Source organism: Ascidiella aspersa, chromosome 7, assembly GCF_963924565.1.
Source record: "Ascidiella aspersa chromosome 7, kaAscAspe10.2, whole genome shotgun sequence".
In the NCBI taxonomy this organism is placed as follows: domain Eukaryota; kingdom Metazoa; phylum Chordata; class Ascidiacea; order Phlebobranchia; family Ascidiidae; genus Ascidiella; species Ascidiella aspersa.
Window position 1 is genome coordinate 18,874,951 of NC_139453.1, and position 24,246 is coordinate 18,899,196.

The 24,246-nt window shown below is 36.6% G+C and overlaps 1 protein-coding gene across 10 annotated transcripts in view; it reads right to left on the bottom strand.

The window, feature by feature from the left end:
- Nucleotides 1-6,336: 6,336 nt before the first annotated feature.
- The window catches only part of LOC146138146 (filamin-C-like), a 28,013-nt gene continuing 10,103 nt past the window's right edge, over nucleotides 6,337-24,246 (bottom strand). For 3 of the 10 annotated variants that reach the window (XM_083394785.1, XM_083394784.1, XM_083394788.1), the window contains 34 exons: nucleotides 24,045-24,170; nucleotides 23,846-23,982; nucleotides 23,445-23,601; nucleotides 22,935-23,099; nucleotides 22,623-22,793; nucleotides 21,556-21,723; nucleotides 21,186-21,387; nucleotides 20,774-20,925; nucleotides 19,834-20,007; nucleotides 19,497-19,726; nucleotides 19,292-19,432; nucleotides 19,077-19,197; nucleotides 18,528-18,694; nucleotides 18,248-18,361; nucleotides 18,063-18,161; nucleotides 16,746-16,935; nucleotides 16,595-16,615; nucleotides 16,280-16,527; nucleotides 15,371-15,475; nucleotides 15,061-15,145; nucleotides 14,790-14,930; nucleotides 14,585-14,713; nucleotides 14,233-14,406; nucleotides 10,186-10,347; nucleotides 9,624-9,827; nucleotides 9,155-9,328; nucleotides 8,891-8,995; nucleotides 8,426-8,692; nucleotides 8,192-8,304; nucleotides 7,970-8,123; nucleotides 7,755-7,892; nucleotides 7,548-7,645; nucleotides 7,202-7,301; nucleotides 6,337-6,979 (listed from right to left, as the gene is read on the bottom strand). In XM_083394785.1, coding sequence (XP_083250911.1) covers nucleotides 6,792-6,979; nucleotides 7,202-7,301; nucleotides 7,548-7,645; nucleotides 7,755-7,892; nucleotides 7,970-8,123; nucleotides 8,192-8,304; nucleotides 8,426-8,692; nucleotides 8,891-8,995; nucleotides 9,155-9,328; nucleotides 9,624-9,827; nucleotides 10,186-10,347; nucleotides 14,233-14,406; nucleotides 14,585-14,713; nucleotides 14,790-14,930; nucleotides 15,061-15,145; nucleotides 15,371-15,475; nucleotides 16,280-16,527; nucleotides 16,595-16,615; nucleotides 16,746-16,935; nucleotides 18,063-18,161; nucleotides 18,248-18,361; nucleotides 18,528-18,694; nucleotides 19,077-19,197; nucleotides 19,292-19,432; nucleotides 19,497-19,726; nucleotides 19,834-20,007; nucleotides 20,774-20,925; nucleotides 21,186-21,387; nucleotides 21,556-21,723; nucleotides 22,623-22,793; nucleotides 22,935-23,099; nucleotides 23,445-23,601; nucleotides 23,846-23,982; nucleotides 24,045-24,170 — 5,120 coding nt within the window. In that variant the 3' untranslated portion in view covers nucleotides 6,337-6,791. The remainder of the gene's footprint in view (nucleotides 6,980-7,201; nucleotides 7,302-7,547; nucleotides 7,646-7,754; nucleotides 7,893-7,969; nucleotides 8,124-8,191; nucleotides 8,305-8,425; nucleotides 8,693-8,890; nucleotides 8,996-9,154; nucleotides 9,329-9,623; nucleotides 9,828-10,185; nucleotides 10,348-14,232; nucleotides 14,407-14,584; nucleotides 14,714-14,789; nucleotides 14,931-15,060; nucleotides 15,146-15,370; nucleotides 15,476-16,279; nucleotides 16,528-16,594; nucleotides 16,616-16,745; nucleotides 16,936-18,062; nucleotides 18,162-18,247; nucleotides 18,362-18,527; nucleotides 18,695-19,076; nucleotides 19,198-19,291; nucleotides 19,433-19,496; nucleotides 19,727-19,833; nucleotides 20,008-20,773; nucleotides 20,926-21,185; nucleotides 21,388-21,555; nucleotides 21,724-22,622; nucleotides 22,794-22,934; nucleotides 23,100-23,444; nucleotides 23,602-23,845; nucleotides 23,983-24,044; nucleotides 24,171-24,246) is intronic. The other 7 variants (XM_083394790.1, XM_083394792.1, XM_083394791.1 and 4 more) reach the window with 6 other exon arrangements.

Genomic DNA, 24,246 nt, shown 5'->3' on the forward strand with positions numbered 1-24,246 from the left:
GCCTTCGCGACCGGAACGCGGAATTTAGCGTGTGTGTGGCGCGCCTCCTCGATACAGATTGCCCGAGTGTATGTGCTGTGCCGTCGGGGATCGTCCCACGAATTTAGTTACAATATAGAGGGACTCTTAATCAGTTTCAGAACCGCTCGAAGCAGATTTTTTTTCGTACATTGGATAATTTAATTGTACTACTAGAGTCTTGCCGACTGCGTCAGATCATTCGGTGGTGAGCAATACCATTTAGGTGTGTGCTGTAGGTATAACAGAGATTCCGTCAACAAAGTATTTCATTCCTGATGGATAAATTGGGCAGGATTATTTACCAAAAGCGAAACAAAATTGCTGAAGTGCTGAGTTGTATATTAAAAACGTCCTTTCGTGAAGCAAGGTGCAGTGGTTTCGGCGAACGGCGACAATGCGCGAGAGCGCCGGAAATGTCGCCGCCTTAAGCACAAACCCATTCTATTTGCCAAATGCGAGAAAGCCGAATGGGGAGAAGAAAAAGAAAAAGCAATGCGACTTCGGCTGAATACGAGCGGAGGATGCCAGGAAACAATCGAGCAACGCTAGATGCTAACAGGCAACACCTCATTTTAAGCAGCTGGACGTGTCGCCAATCATTATCCTAGTTTTATTATTAAGCGCAGGTTAGTGTCTTGTAGCTGGTTAGTCCAAATTACCAATTTATAGAAATATTTTTAAGTCGTTTTCAGGTCTTAATTCTCACTACGCTATGCTGAGCTTGCCAATCTACGACTTTCGTTTGTGGGAGCCTTATGCTTTGTAGGTTTCATGTTAAGAGTTTTTTTTTTAGTTAACGCCAAAATATAATCATCAAAATTGTCTATGCCACACTGGAAAACAATTCAAAAATAAAAAAACGCACTGTGACAATGTGACATACCTTTGGCCTATAGGCGTGCGTTTTTTTCAAATTCGTGAGAAACCCGGCTGTGGATTACAATGGACACATAGCAACGGGACGGTATGCTAAGCAGTAGGCACCACACCACAGTAAAATAGCTTTTACTTTCAGAAATTACATTCCCAAACAGTAATACATGTTATTTTTTTTCACATGCCATAATGCTCAAAAAACACATGATATGTGTCTATTCTTCATATTTTGTATTGTTTTGAAGTATTGACAAGGCAATTCCTTCCAAATTGGTTGAGCTTTAAGGTCATAGGAGTTCACTCGGAAATTATAAAGCTATGAATAAAAGGTGATGTTTTAAGTAAATTGTGATCCTCTTGGACAGTGATTTTCAACCTTTTTAATGTGATTGACCTCTGAAACCTGTGAACCCCCTCACAAAATCCGTTAAGCTTTAAGGGCGGATAAGCCTATAGGGTTTTTCTAGATTAGCCATAAAAATTTTCAAAGATAACGTCACAAAGCTAAGCCATAACATGTTATTAATCAAGAACCCTTAGGCAAAAAATGCCCTTTTAAGAGACTCAACTCGATAAAAGCAGTAAATTACATACGACAATTAAGATAAACCGGATAGAGGAAACTTTCGAAATGCCCATTACCGAAATAAGTTGCCTTACTTGTCATATTTTGCAAACTAAGCCGCTGCTCATGTGGATGTGGGTAATTTATGCAAATCTCCCGGACACCCGAAAATACCCCTGATGGCCCCTGAGGTACCACGTTCCCCCGGTTGGGAACAACTGCATATTTAAACAATATTACTTGTTTTGTTCAATTCTACACATAGCACCATTGTTACATATTCTGGCTATGGGCAGTTAATATCTGGTATACCTTATAACCGTTGCCCTAACCTTGAGACTTTCTACTACTTTATAGTTCGAAACATTTTTACATGATTTGCATGGTGCACCAAGTGGCACTTATTTAGCGATACAAGGACCCCTTTACAAAATTAAATTAAATTAAATAAAGGAAAGAGATAACTATACAAATGGAAAAAGTTTATTTAGATTGGCCACTGGTTTGGATAGTGCTAAATAAAATATTTGTTGGTATAACTTTTGCAAAAAAGGTGCCCGTAACCCGTTATGGACTGTCGCAACAATTCTTAAGCTTGAATGTCAAATTCATTTTTAATTGTTTCGTAATTGATTGATTTGTTACGTCATAAAAGTAATTATACTGCATTTTATTGCTTTTGACATTCTATATTATAATTTCTACACTGTAATGAATTTCATTTTTTCCTAAATACGCAAAATACGAAAAAATTGTAACGTCATTATGACGTCATAGCTTGTGTGGAATATCTTTCTAATTCTGAAAAACAAAAATGCTATTTAAATCAATTAAAAAGTGATTATATAAGCTAAAATGGAGGTTAAGAAACAAATTTGACGTATTTACGACTTTAACGATGACGTCATTAAAACGTTAAATAGCAATAACAAATTATACGTAATAAAATTAAAAAAAAAATATTTTTAAAAGTAATTTTTCATTCTGGTTCGTTTGATACCAATCACAGCCAATTTTGCTTAATCCAAAATTTAGGGATTTAGGGGGTCATACGGGGAGGAAGTACACCGAAATCAAGTCGGGTCCGGGGAAAAATCAAAATAAAACGCCAAAATGAACATCTGTGCAAAAAATCTCACGTCTACCTATCGTTTGCATGCCAGTGCAAATAGTGCCCCCACAATAAAAGCGCTTTTAATGTTAGAAAAAAAATAGTTACTAAACATTGGCACGGGAAGAAGTTATAAGATAAAAATTGGCCCTGGTATATCATGTTATACCAAAAAAAAACGCGCTCGTTAACAGACACACAGCTAGATTAACTTTAAATGTTATCGCGTTCCCTCAAAGTAGTTTTATTACACTTTTTATTAGTAGTATGGATGACGACGTGTGAACTCGAATTTTAAACTAAACAAACGCTTTTTGTCGCGCTTTGCGCAACACGTTACTGCCTCTGTTAATGTAATTAAACACGTCTTTAAGTGCAAAAAATATCCAAGGCCCGCCTGATTCACAGTTGTTCTAACATTTCAAAAACACAATTCTTAGTTAACATTTTGTGGGGCCCACAGAGACCTTTCTGAGTTTGGTTTTAGCCCGCGACTAGAAAAAGGTTGCCGACCCCTGTTGTAAACAGTCATTATTACGTCGTTTGCATTAATAAGGGGGCGCAGTGCTAGGTCGTTTTCATAGGGTTAGCAAAGTTCTTCAGAAATCTGAATCGTTATTAAGTACTTGTGCCGAATTGTACAGTTCACTTGTAGGGCTTTCTAAGCGAAATTAGAGATGGGTTTGATCAGGAAGCAAAAGCAACCTTGCCGAATATTAACTACAGAGCTGTCACTAGGAGACAAAGAAATGCGCCTGACGCTTTAAGTGAACTTTCTGCAAAGGAAATGTTTAAAATAAATTCCTTTGTCCCTATGCTCGACGCACTTGAAGCCAATTTAAGAAGAAGAGCTAATGTGTACAGTGACATTGCACAAATGTTCCCCTTTCTTGCTACCTGAAAGCAACTATGGTAGAAATTGTACGAGGCGCAGAACTTTTAAAGGAAGCGTATCCGTAAGATGTTGACCCGAAACTTACTGATGAGCTTCTACAATTTCATTTGTACGTGAGACAAACACAAAACCAAGAGCTTACCGGTACAGAAGAGCAATCTATTTCTTTGTCTCATGGAAACAAGGAAAAAAAATAAACACTGCCTTTCCTAATGTGGAAGCAATATTAAGACTGTTTCTAAGATTAATAGTCACTAACTTTTCAGGAGAGAGATTTTTCTCAAGGCTCAAAAGCATCAAACATAAACTGAGATCGACAATGTCTCAAGAAAGGTTGTCCACACTGAGCATTCTGTGCATTGAGAGTGACAAACTTAAACAGATAAATTTTGATGAACTTTTGTATGATTTTGCTTTGACGGAAGCTAGAAAAAAAATTGTAGCCTAGTCTTACTCTATTTGATGGCTGTAAGCCTATAACTTTTTCTCATTGATCCTCATAAATAAACTTTACAAATATTGTAACGGTTGTTTGATCAAAGAAATTAAAATTAAAAGCAAACCTGCCTTAACTAATTTTTTTATTATTTTATTTAAATTTGCACCCATGAAATGTGGAAAATTAAAAGAACGAAGAGTTTAATCAGGTCATATTTTTAACATTAAGCAATGACATGTGATGTTGTTTAGAGAAAAATTCTGAGCTCAAAAATAGGGAGGGGCCTCACAAATGGAATAGCCTAGGGCCTCTCATGGTCTTAATCCGGCCCTGAACATAGGTGAAGAGCAGGGGTGCCCGCAGAAAATTTTCCAGGGGGGGAAATCAGGGGCATAACCAGAAAATCAAAAAGGGGGGGGTCCTGAATTTTCAAATTAGGGAATTCCCCTATTTTTCGTGACGTTAATGAATAATGACGTCATAAAACAGTGACAGTATAACGTCATAGAATGGTGATTGCAAGACGTGATAAATAAACTAATCAGAAACAGCCAAATACGTCCAGCAAAAGCGACCACGTGCGTCGTCGAAAATCCGTCAGGCGCCAGCTGCGAAATCACGGTGTGCAATCGTTAACTTCAGGCAAAAAAACAAACCAAGACCGTGAAATATGTGTGATTAATCGTGGTAGAATCACACCTAATTCGACTATCAGCAGCGCAGTTTTCAAGTTCCATGAACGGAACGAGCGCTAAATTACAAGCATGTCTTTCACCACCTGCAATACTAAACGAAGATTGTGTTTTTCGGGTGTTGTTACGCCACGATTATCGCAACATCTGCGCCGAGCTGTGTGCCAAGTCAGCTAAATTACAAGCTGCTTCCGTTGAGGGGAAATAAGTTGTGTCCATTCAACACTTAGCACGTGATCTTAGAGCATGCTTAAAGAGCATAATTTTGCTAGAATTTGAAACGCGCACGACAGTCACCATTATACCTCCTTTTAGGAATCTGCTTCAGTTAAACAAATGTCGATGTTACACCAACATCGGATATTAGCGCAGAGACCGAACAGCGAGGAACATACTGATACTGCGTATAACGCGATGTTTTTTAGCGAGAAAAAAATAAAGAAGATTTGACTTAGTGTTGTCAATTGTCGAATACACACTTGCTAATCAGTCAACCTAAACAAATAACGAAAGAGAAAAACTTCCAGCGTTTACGGTCGACCAAACAAAAGACGAAAAACGGCGTTTTGCGCTCGATTTTGGTTTCGCATAAGATTAAGACGTGTGACCCAATTACTTCAAAAGCACGCCGCTTCGAACAGTTTGTTAAACCATGACAAAAACGAACAAAATCGATAATATCACTTACTAAAAGGGGGTAAGAAGTCCCGCCCCCCTGGATACGCCACTGGGGGCAATAGATAATGTACAATATTTTTAACCTTTATAAGTAATACATATTACACTTATAAATAATACTAATAATCGCATTTTGAAATTCCAGGGGGCCCCCCCTTGCTCCCCCGTGCGGGCGCCCATGGTGAAGAGTTAATCATACCCTGTACAAAGTTAATAAATTAATTATTGGAAGAGAATTCTGCTAAAACTTGATAAAGTTTCATTATCCAACAACACAGTGCAGAGACGAATTTTTGAAATGGCAGAAAATGTTAAGGAGACTGGTGTGAAGGAAATTAAAGAATCTGGCTTGTTCAGCATTGTAGAGCTTACGATGAGAGGGTCAAAGAAAATAACTGACCTACGAACAGCAAGCATTAAGGTTTTCCAATCACACCAATAAATGTTTTATATCAATCATTAATTTTGATCCAGGGGTTGGTGATGAAGATGTAAGATTGCCGTATGGGAGTAACAGTGAAAATAAGTTTGAGAACCACAACTGTAATTAAACTTAGGTTTAAATTGTCTTACGTTAGTGCCAGTTCCAACCAGTCAATCGGGCTAAAACATTGGGAGACAACGTTCACCAAAACTTAGTTTTGCAACAAACCAATCCACTGTCAAATAATAAAGTGTCCTTATCTGTCTGGACGACTACCTATGATCCAACAAGGTACCGTGTAATATTCGATCGCTACTTGCATTTGGCTTGCTTTGCTACTTGAATGTTGGCAACTTTGGATTTCTGCTTGTTTCTGGTTCTCTACATTTGCAACTTTGATTTCACGCCACCGAAAACATTTATTTTTCGAAAATTTAGGAATCAGCAAAAAATCACTTAATATATATTCTCTACAAGGTTTAAATGCCTTCAACGGAGACTGGTGAAAGCAAACTGAAATGATTCGATAACACTACTACACTAATTGACACTGATGGTTTACACGAAAGCCTAATGTCGATATTTACAAGCCAATTTCACTTTTAACAACCATTTACAGGCACGATGTTTCAAAACACAGTTAACACAATTTATAGATATTTTGCAAATAGCTTGCGCCAAAGCCAATAGTGTGCGGTTATACACAAATTTCCAACCACGATAATAGTTGGCGGTTGAAACTTAAGGGTAAGACAAGGATCGAAAGAAAATAAAAAGTTTTGTTTATATATACGATATATAAAAGCACTATATAGGCTACATGATTACCTCACCTACAAAAACAAACATACATGCAGACGAAAAATATTATAATTGTATCTGTTGTATTCTAAAATGGCAGGTGCAAGTTTTACGGTCAAGTTTGTCTAATTGTAATGCAATATATACAATCTAGCTTACAATATATATATTGGTAAATTTTCTGTTTCGGTGGCGAAAGCGTTACAGGCCAGCGGCAGTTACAAGCGTACAAGCGACAAAGAATATAATAACTTTTCTTTGTCTTTAGTCCGACTCTTTTGCACTGTTCTCAGGGAACGGTTACGTGGAAAGGACTTCCACTGATATGATCGTCACCCCACTTGACAATGAGCAAGTATTGGCCAGATTCCTTGGCTGTATAAGTGACAGTGTACCTCTTGTGGCCCATATGCTTCACATGTACCTCTTCGCATGGAGTGTTAGGTCCGTGGACTCCAACAAGTAACATGTTGCTTCCTACATGTATAGAGAAGTTTGCGAAAATGATAAGATAAGATTCAACAAAGCCTGTCGGCCTCGGCGTATATTGCAACTATGTTTGTCGCTTAACTTAAAATTAGGGTTGCTACAAAAAGCGTCTATTCGCAATACGAAAGACAGAGTGATGCCAGTTTGCTAATAATCGTGACTTTATAAAGTGTTCTACATATTGAGATATCATCCTATTGTAAATCTTACCTGCGTCACAGCAGTCCACAGTGAATGCATTATTTTCTCCAATTTTAGCTCGTCTTAGACCACTTCCAAACGATTTCACTTTTGATGAATCGGATTTAAACTAAAATTGAAATAAAATAAAAACAGCAATAATAATTTCGACCATAATCAAATTACACCAGACTTGGACTAATTTTATGTTTATTTGTTTAGAATAATTATCTTTATAGAAATGTTATAGTCGCTGATGACACACTGTTGCCAACTTCAATACATAGGCATTGCTTTACGAAAAGTTGTAATTAACTTTTAAAGGGACTTTTATATTCTATCCCACCAAAAAAAGGCTAGACAGAGCAAGGCCTACCGAATCAGTCCTGCTTGATCTCGATCCACTCACATGCACAGGGAAGGGACTGTTTGGTATATGTTCATCGTTAAATCGAACCGACACTTCGTAGTCGCCTTCAGAATAAATAATCCAAAGTTAGTTTCTCGAACAGTATGCGTTTAGTATGAAAATTGTTATAGCCTAACGTAGGCAATGTCGCTTTTCACAACAAAACTTATTAACCTGGTTCGGTGACAATGTAAGAGACTCCACAAGATCCATCTTTTCTATCTTCAAAGGTAATTTCAGCCTTTGAAGGCCCTTCAACAGCAATTGATAAACCACCGGCGCCAGCCTCTCTTGTCCAAATGCTAAAATCAGCTAAAAAATGCGCGATGTATGCATGTTAAACTAAAAAAAACATCTCCGTTCGGGCATATAGCTGTATAAATATATACCTGGTACTTTAACAGTTGCCGCTTCCAAACCTGGACCGCCAGCTGTGACTTTGTGGGCTCCACCATCACTTAACGGGCCAACAGTAAATTGGAAAGGACTGCCCGGAACATGTTGGTTCATGTAGCGAACGTTTACTGTATGAACTCCCATCTCCTACAAACAATGGAATACAACAGTAAATCTTACTGGAAAATACTATTTTAACTTATACTACTAATTACCTTTGGAACAAATCTAATGCTGTAGGTGTTTTCATCTGTTTCAATTATATCGGCTCTTTCCTTCTCACCACTTGGACTCTCAACGTCGGCAGTGAGGTCACTAACCCCGGCACCTAATTATAAGTACCTTATAAATAAGTTCACAAATAATAATAAGAAAATGTTAAGAATCTCATCAGTTTATGAGGCACCCATAAACTGAACTGTAGCACGTACGATTATACCAGCGCTTGCCTTTGCTATAAAAAGGGTGCTCGAACGTTCCGAACTGTGGAGCGTTTTTAGTGAACTTAGGAACAAATGAGAAAGAAGAGGAAGTATGAGACATGGCAGAAGAAGAAGTCACCAAGGGTGTACCAAAATTTTCCTGCACGTAGGTTTGTGAATGAGCGCCCCCGTGTGACGAACTTCTGTAGGAAGTTTGCTCCATCCTCGAGTAAGACTTGCGATAGGATGCAGAGTTAGGGTTGTTGGGAGAAGATAAGCCTTTCTTCCAGTTATCTGTGTAGTTATAGTAGCAAAAAAGAAAGAAAAGAGAGAACTGAAAGAATTGAAAGAACGAGCACCAAATTACACATAACCAAATACCACCTAACTTTGAAATGCAGGATGCCTAATATTATTAAACTAAGAATATTACCGGCTTTCGTTCAAAAGTACAGTTTTTTTGTAGCACAATACAAAGTTCGTTTGCTCTACCTGGTATTTTTAGATTTAAATCACATGTGCTGCCAACGGTGGCCACAGAAGCCGCCTTTCGCTGTCTGGTAATGCTTTCTTTCTGCAAGTTGTTTTCGCCTTCGCCTAACAAAAGAAAACACGTTAGTAAAGCAATAACAAAAGGTGACTCAAAATGGAAAATTTGTTTGCCATAAAACTAATGTTTGGTGTTAAGCACAACACCATACGCGTATATAATTTAGTTCTCATTTGCTTAAAAAAAATGACAGATACACCACTTACAATGAACAGTAAAAGGAGAGCCTGGAACATGTTTATCTGCAAACTTAACGTTTGCGATGTAATTTCCGGATTCTTGTGGAGTATATGTGACTCGACACACTCCGTCTTCCATATCTTCACAGTTAATATCTACTTTACTCGGACCCTCAATAGACAAACCAAGTCCACCATAACCTTCATACAAACATTAGGTTCAAATGCATTTTTTGATAAGAAATATCAGTATCTTTGTTTCAAGTTTATAAATATTTATTATAACATATTGGATTTCTTCAATGCATGACGAACCCGAGAAATGCCAGATAATAATTAATACATTAACTGATAGCAAGTAAAACCTTGCAGAGGTTAGCCCTTGCAGAGGTTTTTTTAATTTTAATGAATGGTATAATAAAGGCTATATTATAGAGCAAAATTCCAAAAAAAATATATATATTTAATAAAAAAAAAAATAATGTGTTTAACAAACCTGCTTTTCTGGTGTCGACCAAGAACTCGGCACATTCTAGGACACATGCTTTCTTGCATCCGTCACCTGTCACTTTTACTTTGCTTGCATCACCAATCTCTGATTCGCCAACCATAATGCGGAAAGGGCTGTTGGTAACGTGCTCTCCGCGCTTTGTTACATTTACCAAGTGTTCGCCGATTTCCTTTGGTGTGAAAGAAATTCCTGACAACAATTAAACACATGTATTAAACGAGATATTCGTGAAAGTTGTTTAATTTTTTTGTCGGTATCCCCACTACTCCATATAACAGTGTTTCTTAATCAGGTAAATGGTTCAACCCAGGGTGAATAATATTTTTGCAGGGGTGAACCAACCAAAAGGGGTGAATAAGGGTGAACCGTCAGAAATGGATGATAGCTTGCGAAACAACCTAAATCATTTTGTGCTGTTATATATAGACGAGATAGTTTTGTCATATCATGAGACAAGGGTAAATGAAATCTGTAGATAGATGCTAGGATTGAATGTTGGGGTGAAAGTTTAACAAGCACTGCCCTATATAACAACAAAACTACTAACCGATATGTCCGTTTGGAAGACGTTTAAGTTTGCAATCTTCCTTGCGCCCGGAAGGAGCGGATATGCTTGCCGATAGAGCGCATAGGTCGCTTTCGTTTATTTTTAGAGCAACGTCACTAGTTGTTCCATACGACAGATTTGACTTCCTCTGGTCTGGTCCACCTGATGAACAGCAAAGGATAAAATTGATGATAGGTGATCGCGTTACATTGACAAATCAAAATAGAGTACGCGTAGCAGCCTTCTTTAAACGACAATGCAAATCAGATCAGGGGCGGCATTATGAACACACCTCGCTAAGTTGAGCGAGCTCGCTAACGACGCACGAGCTCGCTAAGTCGACTTTTGGTATTACGAACCCACTTCTCGTTACCAAAATCTCGCTAAACTCCTCGCTAACTAACGAGCGGCTCAGACCACTCGGTAACGCCTAATTTGTGTTCTAAAAACCTAACTGCTGTTAAAAAAATCATTTTTTTATCAGTAAACGTTTATAATACTGCCGACAACTAATGGATGTCATCATAAGGATTCATAAATCATTTGTGGATTTCTCACCAAAATGGCGTGAAATATGGATTTAGGCGATCTCCTACCTACACAATATGAAGTTTGGGGTGCTTACGGCGCCAATAGCATTCCCAGTGAAGACTTCTACGCCACCCTCCCCCCCCTAAAATAAAACCAATGATAACTATTTCTTTATATTTTTGTTTATGCCTACAACTTGAGTTACTATTTTACACATATTCCGGCAGTTAGTCAATTTTATTGACCTTAAAATACATTTTAACTCTTTTACCACTCTGCATGTAAACTTATATTTTTAGTGGACATTTTGTGACGTCATACTTGGCACAAATTTTCGCACACCTGTCAAAAAAGTCGGCGTCTATGCTACACACTGATTTAAAACCAACTTCACTTTTTTAAACGTTTTTTTATTCAACCAATTAAGAATTTACAAAAGCAGCATATTTATGCCATGACTTATTTTATTGGTGCTTTGGAGTCAGTTTATTAAACACATATATTCAGTACTAATCAACTAATGCAAAAATGTGAACATTTTTTTTATAACAGATAATTTTTTTAGCAAAAGGTAATTTTTAGCAAATGATATTCATACATGTATATTTTGCATCAAAAGAGTATTTTTGTATGAGGTATTATAATACCATGGTGTGCCAGTGGTCCAGCATCTGTCATGATTCATTCATTATACAATAAACAAGAGCTTCAAAAGTGAAGATAAACTTTATAAAACTTATGTTATTTTAGGAACAAAATAGTTTTGTATTAAATAATCCAAAGAAACCCTTGAGCCAGAAGTGCAATTATAATCACAACCACAATTTACTATTGTTTAAAAAATATGCTGTTGTATGTAAGCTTATAAAGTATTTTTGAGTCACAAAAACATATCATAGAATATCAAAAGAGAAAATAATATACTTTTAGTTGAACGAAATAAGTTATGCTAAAGCATTATTTTAGCAAGCCCAAAAATTTCACACAGCAAAATATTTAGGCAATACAATAGTAAATTATATTACCAAATATAAAGGGTTAAACTGCAGCCCAATTCATTTCTTTTTATACAAAGAAATTTGCTTTTACCAAAGTTCACAGCTGACATTGTATGATAGCTATTTTTGGGAACTAGAAGAAAACAATATTTGTGCACAAACTGCAAACCGACTATTCCATTGTCTCGCTCTTTGAAAGTAAGATGATTCAAGACTAATTTGTGTTTTTCCAAATTGTATTGATCTAAACAAAGTTGTAGGTGGTTCTCATGCTGCTCTTCTGCTACAACTTATCGGTGGTTCAGGAATGTCCAAATTGGACTGCTTTTTTCAGTGTCTCCCAAGTTTTATTATTTTTTTGGTAAACTAGTAACACATGGTTTTTCAAACTTTTAAGTGAATATGAATGTCTTTCTTCTTTTGAAGTGAATATGAACTTTACACAGAGCCTGTAAATTCAGTTCCATGCACAATTTACTGGTAAAAGTCAGAAGGGTGTAACACCAGCAGCATGTTGTAACTACTGTTTTAAAATGCCAGTGTTAGTGCTGTAATTGTTGCATCCTGGGGAATTATTATCAAAATGTTTACAGAAGCTAGCTTACTAAATATAGATACAAATGAATAAAATGTTTTAAAATAATTATTTTACATACACGTATATATATAAACGTTGGGTGCTAGAATCCTTCCACAATTGTTAAATAGGGTGCGAGTTAGCGTTTGTAACAGTCATTATTTAATATTAATACTTGACCCACCCTAACCCAAACGCTAACTCGCACCCCAACCCAAATATTATGCGTTGTGGTAGGATTATAGACCCGCACCAAACGTTGTTTCCCAAAACCGTTTTCTATAATCGACTAATTAGGAATTAAATTCATGCGGTTCACCTGAAAATTGTTTCATAACAAATTTAACATTCAAAAGCAGCTAACAATTTCCAAAACAAATCGCCAAACGACGTTTCTGCAGCAATTTTGCTGAGTCAGTCGTCCTTTTTCTTATGATTTTGACGCATTCTCTCGCGCGTGCGTCTCGTTATAGCGAGGTGTTGGCGAGGACCGTTCGTAATACCAAATGCGTTTGCGAGTTTCTCGCTCGCTCATCCCTCGCTAAAACGAGCTCGGTAACTTAGCGAGCGAGGAACTGTTCATAATGCCGCCCCAGATAGCCCTAAACAGGCCTGAACAACATATGACCAACTGGCTGGCCGCATGCGGCCTACGCAACCATTTATTGCGGTCGCATCCGGCCAACGAAGTTTTTTGGTTTATTACACTCTATTTTAAAAATCGGGTAAAATAGGGGCCATAAAAAACTTTCTGTGTTTTATTTTTAATTGTCCAGGAATGCGTTTTGCTTGTTGCAGGCCTGATATCTTTTGAAGTTTGGCAGATCTGTCCTTGAGCGTATATATCAATGTATCAGTCTGTTGGTAGCCTAGCCGGAATTCGCTAGTCTGCAAAATTTGTTTTATGCTGTATAGAAAAAAGGGACTTGATCTGATTAATTTTAGATGCTGATTAAAAAATGACCTCCGATTTCTCTATCACGTCGATTCTTTTATTTTTTGATGATAAAGAGAAAACAGTTACAGTAGCCAACCTATAGCATTGAGCTTTACACCATCATACATAAATTTGTGCAATAGACATAAATGATATTTAAGCCTATGGTAATCCAGAGTGCTGGTTCCAAAAACGTTATCGGTTTTTGGCCAGCACTTTACGTTCAGCTTTAAACGAACGATCTTCCATCCTTTATTTTATAAAAAGACCTACCTTAGGAAACATGGGCGTCTGCTAGGGGTAAAATATAAAATAGTATGCTTTATGTCTATGGTACAGTTTAGAGCTAAATCAAATCATTGGAAACAAGACCAATTGTCCGGGAAAAAAAAACAGTGTACACAGGAGGATAGCGTGCTTTATACATAAATAAATAACAAAAGTATTAACATTTTTATACCTGCTGCTTCGCAACAACAACAAAGTTTTACCAGGGCGTTAAAAAGGAACCACTGACATACCATATCCAATTGGGATGTTTAATAGGCGTTTTCCTACTATATTTTTGTGCTATAATATGATAGTACAATAAAGTCCTAATATTAATTTTGTGCTGATCCAAACAGTCCCATATCACACGAAGAAAAACTGAAACTGATTAAATGGTTACTGTGTTGTTTTATTTAAATGCATTTTCATAAATTTTCGATTGGTGTTTCGCAAAATTAGTTTATTGTCTTTGGTGTTCCGTGACGCAAATACGGTTGAAAAACACTGATCTAGTCAAGACTCTAGATACATATGTGCTGTTTAGTTTTTGTATTGTTTTATAGACATGGGCATATTTAACTAATTATATGATTGCGTATGTAAGTAATGATAAATGCTACTTATTAGTTCTTCCCTCAAGAAACCCAAAATTAACCAGAAATACTATTTACGTTATAGCTAGTAGAAGATGTTATTCATTCATAGTAATGTAGTAGAATAAATTGTAGTTGCACCTGCGATATTTGCCATGAAAGGTGATCCTGGAATGTGTTGGTCGTCAAACTTGACTGTGACTGTGTACTCGCCAGGTGCTGTTGGAAGGTAAGACACAGAGCATGTTCCATCCTTGTTGTCTTCGCAGAAGATCTCAGCCTTTGATGGCCCTTCTACAGCCAGCGCCAGTCCACCTAGTAAGTACCATGTAGTCTTATTAATCCAATGAATATCTGAACTTGGCTATCTCATACAATTTTTTTACAGTCATTTTTCGTTTAATACTACTGCGTTTAATTTAAATTTTAATAGGAAATTGTCAAATTGACAGTAACATGTTAGCATATTAACAAAAAATTTGTGAGCATTAACCTGCACCGGCATCTTTGGTCACAATTGTGAAGTTTGCTGCTTCATCAACTTTACCAGTAACCAAACCAGGACCATAAGCAGTCACGTGACCAGGTGCCATAACGTCCGCGTAAAACTGAATCGGGCTTCCTAAAAATATCAATTTATGTAAAATTAAAACACCCCAATCAATAGGATGTATAATATTTTAACTTATGAAAATGACCTGAAATATGTTCGTTGTCGAGAAATATTCCCATATCATGAAGACCTCTCTCGTGTGGTTGGTATTGTACAGATATTGTTCCATCTTTGTTGTCCTTTATGGTGGGCTTTTCTTTACGACTGCTGGGTGTTGTTACCTCGCCTTAGCAAAGTTTATTACAATTTATTATAAGTATGCAAAATAGGAATTAAGCTGAAATTAATCTTATTGTATATAATACTGGATTGCTTTCTGTCTAACATTAGAAATTAATTTCAACTGGCATACGCACTTGATATTTTTCCCTTGCGTGTAGGAGCATCAAAAACTAAGAAGACAGGTCGAAGTGATTCCTGGCCGTCTACTTGTTCAATTGCCTGTTAAATGTAAATAGTATACCCTTCAGCTGGGATTTTATAAGAGAGGTGTGTAGGCCTACTGGTTCAACTGTTTGTAGCCGAATAAGCAGCAACAAAATACAACTTTTTTTTTGAAATACTACAATTACTAAAATAATATGTCGATATTGCAGTTCAAAATGGCAAAACACTGCAAATACAATAATAATTTTGCAAGCAAGGTATATAGTAATTTAATGATACCGGTCTCTCAGCGCCGTTCATTTGTGAATAGGCGGGTGCCACGTCGGCTACTTGTATGATGTCTTCGTCAACCAACTCAGGCATTCTTTTTGTGCCATGCTCAGCCTGAAAGTTCGATTAGTGGTATATGGTCACACAATGCAGGTTGCAGCATGCTTATAGTATTGATGAAGGAATATTTATATAAATAATTTTGTATTAAAAACATAAAAAATCTTCTGTTTGTGAAAAAGCAACTGTCCTTTTCCATTCTCCGGTCACGTAAAAATGTTGAAAATGTAGGGTTTGAAAAAGTTGTAATAAAGTTAGGGGGTGCAAAGTTGCTTTTGACTAAAATTTAGCAGCGAAAATAATAACACCAGTGAGCACTTTTTCGCAATTGCGATTGCAAAAGCACCTCGGTGAACCATAACTTACATAAAGGCTTGTACAGTATTTATGACATAAAGACTTGTAGTTTATTTGTTGTGGTTTATCTTAACTAACGGTTTACCTTTGGTCGGACTACTAAGTACCATAAGATATTTCTAATTTTCCTTAGGGATCATAATGCTAACAAGTTACAACGTTGCGATTACTAATCAAATAAAGTTGAAGTGTTTCACATTAAAAGTAAAATTTTAGGCCGAACTGCAATTAGGCAAAAGGATACAATATCTGCAATTTCGTAAGAACTTTATTTTAAGGCCTATGTGACAAATACCCGACGGCATATTGTAGTATATTCTTTTCAAAGTTTTATAATAATTTCGTCCTTGGACGGTAACACTTTCTAATTGTTCGATGTAACGCAAAAACCTTTCCAAGGTCTCATGCAAACATTCGTGAATGACAAAAAACGCAACATACACACTCTTTTCCACCGCAATATACACTTAAATCCAGGCAACTAATAAAGTTAAAGCATACCGTGACTCGATATGGACTGTCAGCAACAGCAACACCGCCAAATTGCACATTGATGGTATAGGGCCCTGCTTCTGGTGCCGTGTAAAATATATCAAACGTTCCGTCCTTATTTTCCACAACATCAGTATCAAGATGATCGCCGTCAGGCTTAGCTACGGAACAAGTAACTTTGCCACGACCTGCTCCATTTGGATCAACACTGATGACCGCCTCATTTCCGATCACTATAGTTGGGCCCAGACCGTCACCTGGAAAGAAGAGCAAAATCAGTTGTGCCTGTTTTGCATTTCACAACAGTGTAGAAGAATAACCAACCTTCCTGGTTTCCGAAAGAAACTGTATTGTATGAATAGAAGAGAAGAAAGATTGTGTAAAGTAGAAGAAGACGGAAATATTGAAAACACAAATAGAAGAAGCGTTATTATTTGGCGCAACGTGTATAATATAATTTTGTAAATATGCTTACCAGTTACAAGGCACTTGGACGCATCACCGGTGGGCTGTGCCCTAATGCGGTATGGCGAATATGGAATTTCGTCGCCTCCGTATTTAACAGCTATGGTGTATCTTCCAACAAGGTCAGGTACATACGAAACAGTGTATGTTCCGTCTTCGTTGTCCCGAATGTTCGCTTTCTTCGGCTTTCCTTCGGGGTCCTAATTTCATCGTAACATATTCATTATTTAATGTATATAGGTAAATCGCTTTAAAATTACGAAAGAATTATTTGGTTTTGTGTTTTTAAGGCAACATTGCTTAGCCAAAAAGGTGATTCTTCGTTTGTGGAATCATTTTGTGCGTTTTTGTAAAGCAAAACCAATAACATAAAACCTATTTAAGCAGTTCTGTAATTATTTAAGTGAATGATTTAAATTGGGATTTACTATTATCAAATGAATAGACTTTTACAGCGTTTTTTCAATACATTTTAATTAAGGTATTCATTTAATTTTAACTCATCAAACAGTTTTAATGCCGTTTTTTTTAATGGAATAAAGTTTTCCATTTTAATGTTTTCAAATAACCTGGTATTGATCTAAAACGATTTAATATTAATTGGATTTCTTGTTTACAACATTACATTTTACGTAAACCAAAACCACAAAAGAATATACTAATGTTAAAAAGCTATGCTATCAAAGGATATAAAATAAGAGTATTTAAAAGCATACAACAACAAATAAATTGCAATAAATAAGACAATTACAGTATAACTGATACTAAAAGCAATACATTTGGTTAGTTTTCATGCCAGCTGCGAATATACAACCGCAGTTTGCAAATTTGATCACTATAATTAACTTAAGCAAAAATCAGTACTATATTAATTGTTTACAGAATTTTCTTTAAAACAGAAATCAAAAGGTTTAATTTGTGCAATTAGTGTTAATTATTGCATTAAAAAACTAAACGTTTTACCAATAACATATTATTTATTAAGGTCAAGCTCAGTTACATTCTCCGATAGTTTATTAACTTTAGAATGTTAGAGGTAGACGATTTATTCAGCAGTAACGCTAAGCCTTTTGTAATTTCGAATTAAAAAACGTTTTATACTTTGCGAGGTACGCAATTTGTGTTTTTTACTATTTTCTGGCAGTTTTTCTTCGCCTATGTTCGACTTGCCAGCATTATAAACACCCGCATGCGGCTCGCAAGCTGCAATTTGAGTAACTTTTTGCGTATGCCATCAAAATAAATCAAATTGTTTTTATGATTACAGATCATAAACACCCAGCGTTAAGCAAGCAATGTGTTGGCCACATCAGCAGCGTTAACTTACATAACCCGTTTTATTGTCTTTCTCATCTTTAGGCTTATATTTTGCCTTGGCTGTTTCACCGACAGGGATTTCCTCCGACATAACGTCGCGTTTTAAATTCTAAACGTCATGTACAAATTTAACAAGTGATACTACTAGTATACAAAGTGTAGTAAACTAAACAGAATAAACGAATTATTTAGTACCATTATCTGTACAGCAAGTACACCTTCTCCAGCATCCGCGGCGTCGATGTTAAACTCAACTGGAAAAGACGCTGGAACACCACTGCTTGCTAAACCTGGACCGCTGCACTTGACCTGTTTTTATAAATTACACATTTAACGTCAAAAATTAAAAAAAAACTACAGTAAGTTACATATATCAAACTCCATAAAATAACTTTAGTTGTTTATTGTAAGAAAAGGTTTTTTCTTTGACGCTAAACAAGAAAGGTAATAAGTTGCAGTAATTAACACGGCTCACCTTGCTTGCATCATGAGTTGGTTGCACACGAACACGATAAGGACTTCGTGGTATTTCGTCATTTGCATATTGGACTTGGACTTGGTAGGAACCGTCGCGACTTGGCGTATAGCCAACAGTGTAGGTTCCATCACCGTTATCTTTTATGTCAACTTCTTCTTTTACACCTATACAAAAATATTTGTTATAATATTAATTGTAATAAGCGGAACTCTAAACTTTATTATTGTTTTATTGAGGTTCATTGCGCTATTACTGCTTTTATACCGTTTGTAGGCCTACACATTGCACAGGCACTGTATCATCTATTCAGGCTTTGAATACAAATTTAATCACCAATATAATTTACAAAATAGAAAGAAAAACAAAGATTGCAAGAAAAAAATATTATGCGTCTTCGGCCTAATAACTTTACTTGTAAGACTTGTAGGATTTTGTTAATCTAACTTTTTTTTCTTTTAATGGTGAAAGAAAATAAGATAAAAATCAAACGAGTATACAACCCGAATACAACCACAGTTTTCGTAATTAAGGTAAAAGTAAACGAACCACGAGGTCCCTTCACAGCGACGTCCAAGGGTGCTACGCCTGCCTTGGTGCAATCGACAGTAAACTTCTGCGGAATATTTGCTCGCACTCCAGGCGAAATTCCTGAACCCTTACATTCGACCTACAAACCATCAACGATAAATGTACAGTGTTTAACAAATATCATTATTAACAGTATTTAACAAATTAAAAAATATGTATAAGTGTGATCATACCTTGGATGGATCCACAACGTCTTTAACAGACACCTGGAAAGGTGATCCGGGAATGTTTTCACCTCCATAAGTGATGTTAACTTCGTAATCTCCTGGGGCAGTTGGAAAATACTCGACAGCACAAGTGCCATCTTTGCTGTCCTATATAATATAAATTAACGTTATAAAAAATAAAAATATATAAATGGAATACAACAATACATACAGTGCAAGTGATTTTGGCGTCAGAAGGTCCCTCAATGGCGAGTCCCAAGCCACCAGTTCCAGCACCACGGGTGTCTACCGTAAACTTTGCTGGCTTGTTGGTAGTTCCTTTCTCGAGCCCGGGTCCGTAGGCTTTCACCTTGCTAGGATCACAGCCTTCATCTACATCAACTAAGAATGGAGCCCCTGGAACTGCAACATCCTCGTAATTAACCATCACCTTGTGAGTCCCTGTACATAAAAAAAACTTGTTTAGGGTTGAATTGTGTTTTCCCTTCTAGCAAACGTCCCTAAAGTTTTTAAATATACTATTTACAATTAACATAAGCAACGCTTGCCTTTTTCAAGTGGAGAATACCGGACTTTGTAGTTCCCTGTTCCTTCATCGACCACTTTAGCTGGGGCTTCAGCTCCGTCGGGTCCAACCACTTTCACATTAACATGATTTCCGCCAGTGGGAGCTAAAGCGCTTGCATCCACTGTGAATTCGGTCTCAACATCAGCAAGAACGCCTGTTAGTGTTATGGTGTAAAATATCATTACATTTCTATCATAAACTTCAATTTTTTTTTAAATTAATTATATTAGATTGTAATAATTAGAACATTCTCTTTTAAATGGTTTATAAACATAAATATACCGACACCGTCCACGGTGAGCGAAATTGCCCTAGAAATGTTATAAAGACGATTCTTTTTTTTATTAAAAAAATATTAACGTTTGACGCATAAAATTACAGTTAATTTTTTTTTTTTAATAGGAATATATATATTTTTTAATTTAACCTATTAGGAATGCATCGATTTAAGAAACGCGTTGTTGTATGTAGTAATGCATTTACGTCTTAGTGTCGTCAGCCACCTGTTTTTGATATATTACTGACGACTGGTGGAACGCAAATCAGTTATTTTTCAGGTTTATAAAAAACTCTTAAAATTGCTTATATATTTATGGCATAAGAAAAAGACAAACAGCTATAAATATGCAATAAAAACGTTGATTATTTTTGAAAGAGCTAAGTAGACAGCTAAGTTAAATTCAAATTCGCTGTATTCAAAATTTCGAAAAAAGTTTAACGGAAAGACAATTTCAAAAAGCTCATTACAGCTTTTGTTAACTATGCTTGAAATAATTTTGACAAAACTTTGACATTTTCCAATTCAAAAAATAATCTCCCTAGTTTTAACCCTTTTTGAGCATAACGCAAAATGTAATTAAACTTGGAATTTGTCTATCAGTCCTTATGACTGCATCACGGTAGTAATTTGATGTACTTACCTTGACCCTCGACACCAGGTCCGTAGGTAGACACGCTAGATGTGTCTATGTCTGGTAAGATGGAAACAGATTGTGGTGACTTGGCTATTTCTTCCCCTCCGTATTTAACTTGGACAACATCGTTACCAGGCTTATCCGGGACGAAGCAAACACTTCACAAATAATACACCGAATCAAAAAAAGTTTAGGATTTTGATAAAATTTACACAAGTTATTGTACAGCAGGGTTGTCCCCTGGGGTACGAGTCTTCGGGGCAACAAGCATATGATGTTTTAACTTTTATCCAGTTTAACTCGAATCTGTAGTTTAAATTATGAGTTTAAAAACGTTCCCTGTGAAGTTCAATGGCGTATTTAACTATACTGCACTTTTTAATCAATCTTGCCAAATAATACAACTAAAAAAGCTTACCTTTGCGTTCCATCTAAATTGTCAACCACACGAACGTCAGGCACCAGAGTTCCATCTTCGTTAAAAACGTTTACATCAAGCGGCGCATCTCCTGCTTTGCTACAATCCACTTCAAAACAGCAAGGCTGTCCAACTTTACCCGACTCTAAACCGGGCCCACTTATGTCGACTTTCGACGCATCAAACTCGGGCTCAACAGACGCTAGAGATAAGCATAACACAACAACTTAACGTCCAGAACTATATGGTGAAAAAGCTACGAGTCTACGATAATTGACAAAATTACATTAGTAAATTGTTAAACATTTAACGTATTGTTGTTTATTCAACAACTTGGTTATACACAATCCATCACTCAATCAACGCCCACCGGTAAACGGAGATCCAGGAACGTGCTCGTCGGCGAAGAGAACGTTTATCTTATACTCTCCAGACTGAGTTGGAAGATATGACACGGAACAAGATCCATCTCCCTGGTCCACGCACTCAATCTTTGCCTCACAAGGACCCTCGACTGTCAGGCCAAGACCCCCGTTTCCTACCAAAAGAAAGCGTTTTTTTTATAATTTGTTCCAAGTTTTATATTGTTGTCACTAAGGTTTATTTTTTCAATCTTAATAAAACCCCCTTTTCTTTGCTGGGCAGCAAAATGAATAACAAGTAATTAAGTAAGTAGTCAAAAAACATATTGTAATCCTATAAGCTTTTTTATTTCGTATCAAAAATCGTATTTTTTGTTTTTTCTAAAACATTCCGAATTTGCGAAAAATATAGGTAGTAAATAATGAGTAAAGATTAACCAAAACTGCAGTGGCGTTGGTTTGTCTATAAATTGCCTTTATTACATGTATATAGGTAACCAGAGGTGAAATTAGAATACTGTTCTTATCCGAACGCATAAACGTTTTAGAGGTAGTGTCACAAGTTTAAAAAACGATTAGATTCGACCGAATACAAAAAAGCTGAAGATATTTGCAATTGTATAACAAATTAGGAAAAAATATAATTTTTAATATTTTTTTCACAAACCAAGTACGGTAAAGCGTACAAATATTACGTAATATAATGGTCTTAGATGAAAATGCTAAAAATATTAGGTCGTATTAAATTGACTTATTAGTGTCATAAATTGAAACATTTTCACAAAATTTGTGGTCACTAATTTATATTTTTGAATATTATTATTATTAAATTGATTTCGCATTTTATAAAAATAGTGAACCTTAAAACAATGCTAGCAAATATAACAATGAATTTTTATGTAATATTTGAAACAAGCTATTCTGTTGTTAACAAGCATAAAGTTCATAATTTAGATCATATTTAAGCAAACTTCGTGTGATGTTTTCGAAATTGTTTGGCAATGAAAAAAATTGCGCAATTATCACATAATCAATTTATCCCTAAACGATCAAAAGTAAATTTCACATATTGTACCTGCATCTTTCGTTTCTATGGTAAAGGGGGCTTGTTTTCCAACAACTCCCTCTGATAAACCGGGTCCGTATGCACGGACTTTGCTGGCGTCTGCTGGAACAACAGCTTCGACGCTGAATGGACTCCCGCCGATCGGTTCATCATCGTACTTAACTGCCAGCTCGTAAACGCCTGCGTTTATTGCTGCTATAAATTTTCTGCTGCCGTCACGTATAAATCAACAGATTTTACTGGTGCGCGAAAACTACAGTTAACTGCAGCTAACTAGACAACTACTAATACAAACAGCTGAGACCCAAAAATTGGTCTTACCTTCTTCTTCCGGGGTAAAAGTGATATTTTGCCCACGCGGTGCACTCGCGTTCTTGAAAGGCACTGGTTCATTACTAGGAGATGTAATCGCAACATCAAGGTTACCTTGGCCTCCCGCTCCAGCAGTAAGCACGTCAAACGACTTTGGCTGACCAACGTCCATTTCTTAAATAAGCATTCAATGTATTAGACAATTATGGAATCAGTAAAATAAAACGTTGCACGTTAACATAACCATCGTGCTCAAAATAACTACATAAAGACCTACAAAAATTGTATGTCCATGTTGTTAGTGTGACAAATGGCCTAGTTTGTGTTTTTATGTTAGCAAGAAATAGTCGCTGTTACTATTGATTCACTACAATAATTTTGCAAGGTGGTACACACATTTCAAGGAATCAGGGGTATAGATTCGTCATACGATTTGCACGCCAAATAACAAGAATATGTATTATGTATGTAAGTTGAAAATGTTGCATAACTAAATCGATAGGCTATTCATTCGCTTACTGTCATCCAATCCCTTTAATTTGACTTGATCCAGGTTTAGCTTGGGGGCAACATCGACAGGAAAGGGACTTCCGGGGATTTTATCTCCGCCATACGTTACCTCGACATCCATCGGTCCTTCGCCTTGTGGAGTGTAATTAACAGTATATGTGTCGTCCTGCAAACAAAATTTTGTGTAAGAGATTTTGAAAAGGATGCACAGAGCGTGAAGTGACAGGTAAGATATTAAGGGTTAGCGTTTGTCGATTGGTGCTTGAAATAACTTCCAGCTATTTACGAATTGACATTTCCAGGAATTATGGCATCGATCAATATGCGCCTTCATGGGCGCTGTATCAAATAATGTAAAATTCACACTTATACAAAGATTGCAATGAAGTTGCATAACGACTGCGCAAGACCTTATTATCGATGATTTCAGCTTCCTTTGCCGGTGGCCTGTACGATCCTCGAGCAGGTTTAAACTGAACTTGGGGTTTAGCTTTTCCTGCACCTTTGGTGAAAATGGTAAACTGAGTTGGCTTGTTGCATTGAACACCTAAAAAAGAAGAAAAATTGTTGTTGTAAAGATCTTTGCGGACAACTAAGATGTTTGCTCACCGTTTTGTTCAACGCCTGGCCCCTCAGCTCGCACGCGCTTCGCATTGTGTGAAGAAGCCACGTTTACAACAATGGGAGAGTCGGGCACTTTTTGGTCGGCAAAGAGAGCCATTATGGTATGTTCACCTACAGAAACACATTGGGTCACATGGAAGGAAGGGCAATTATAACACGAGCATAATATACAGTGGTGGAATTAATC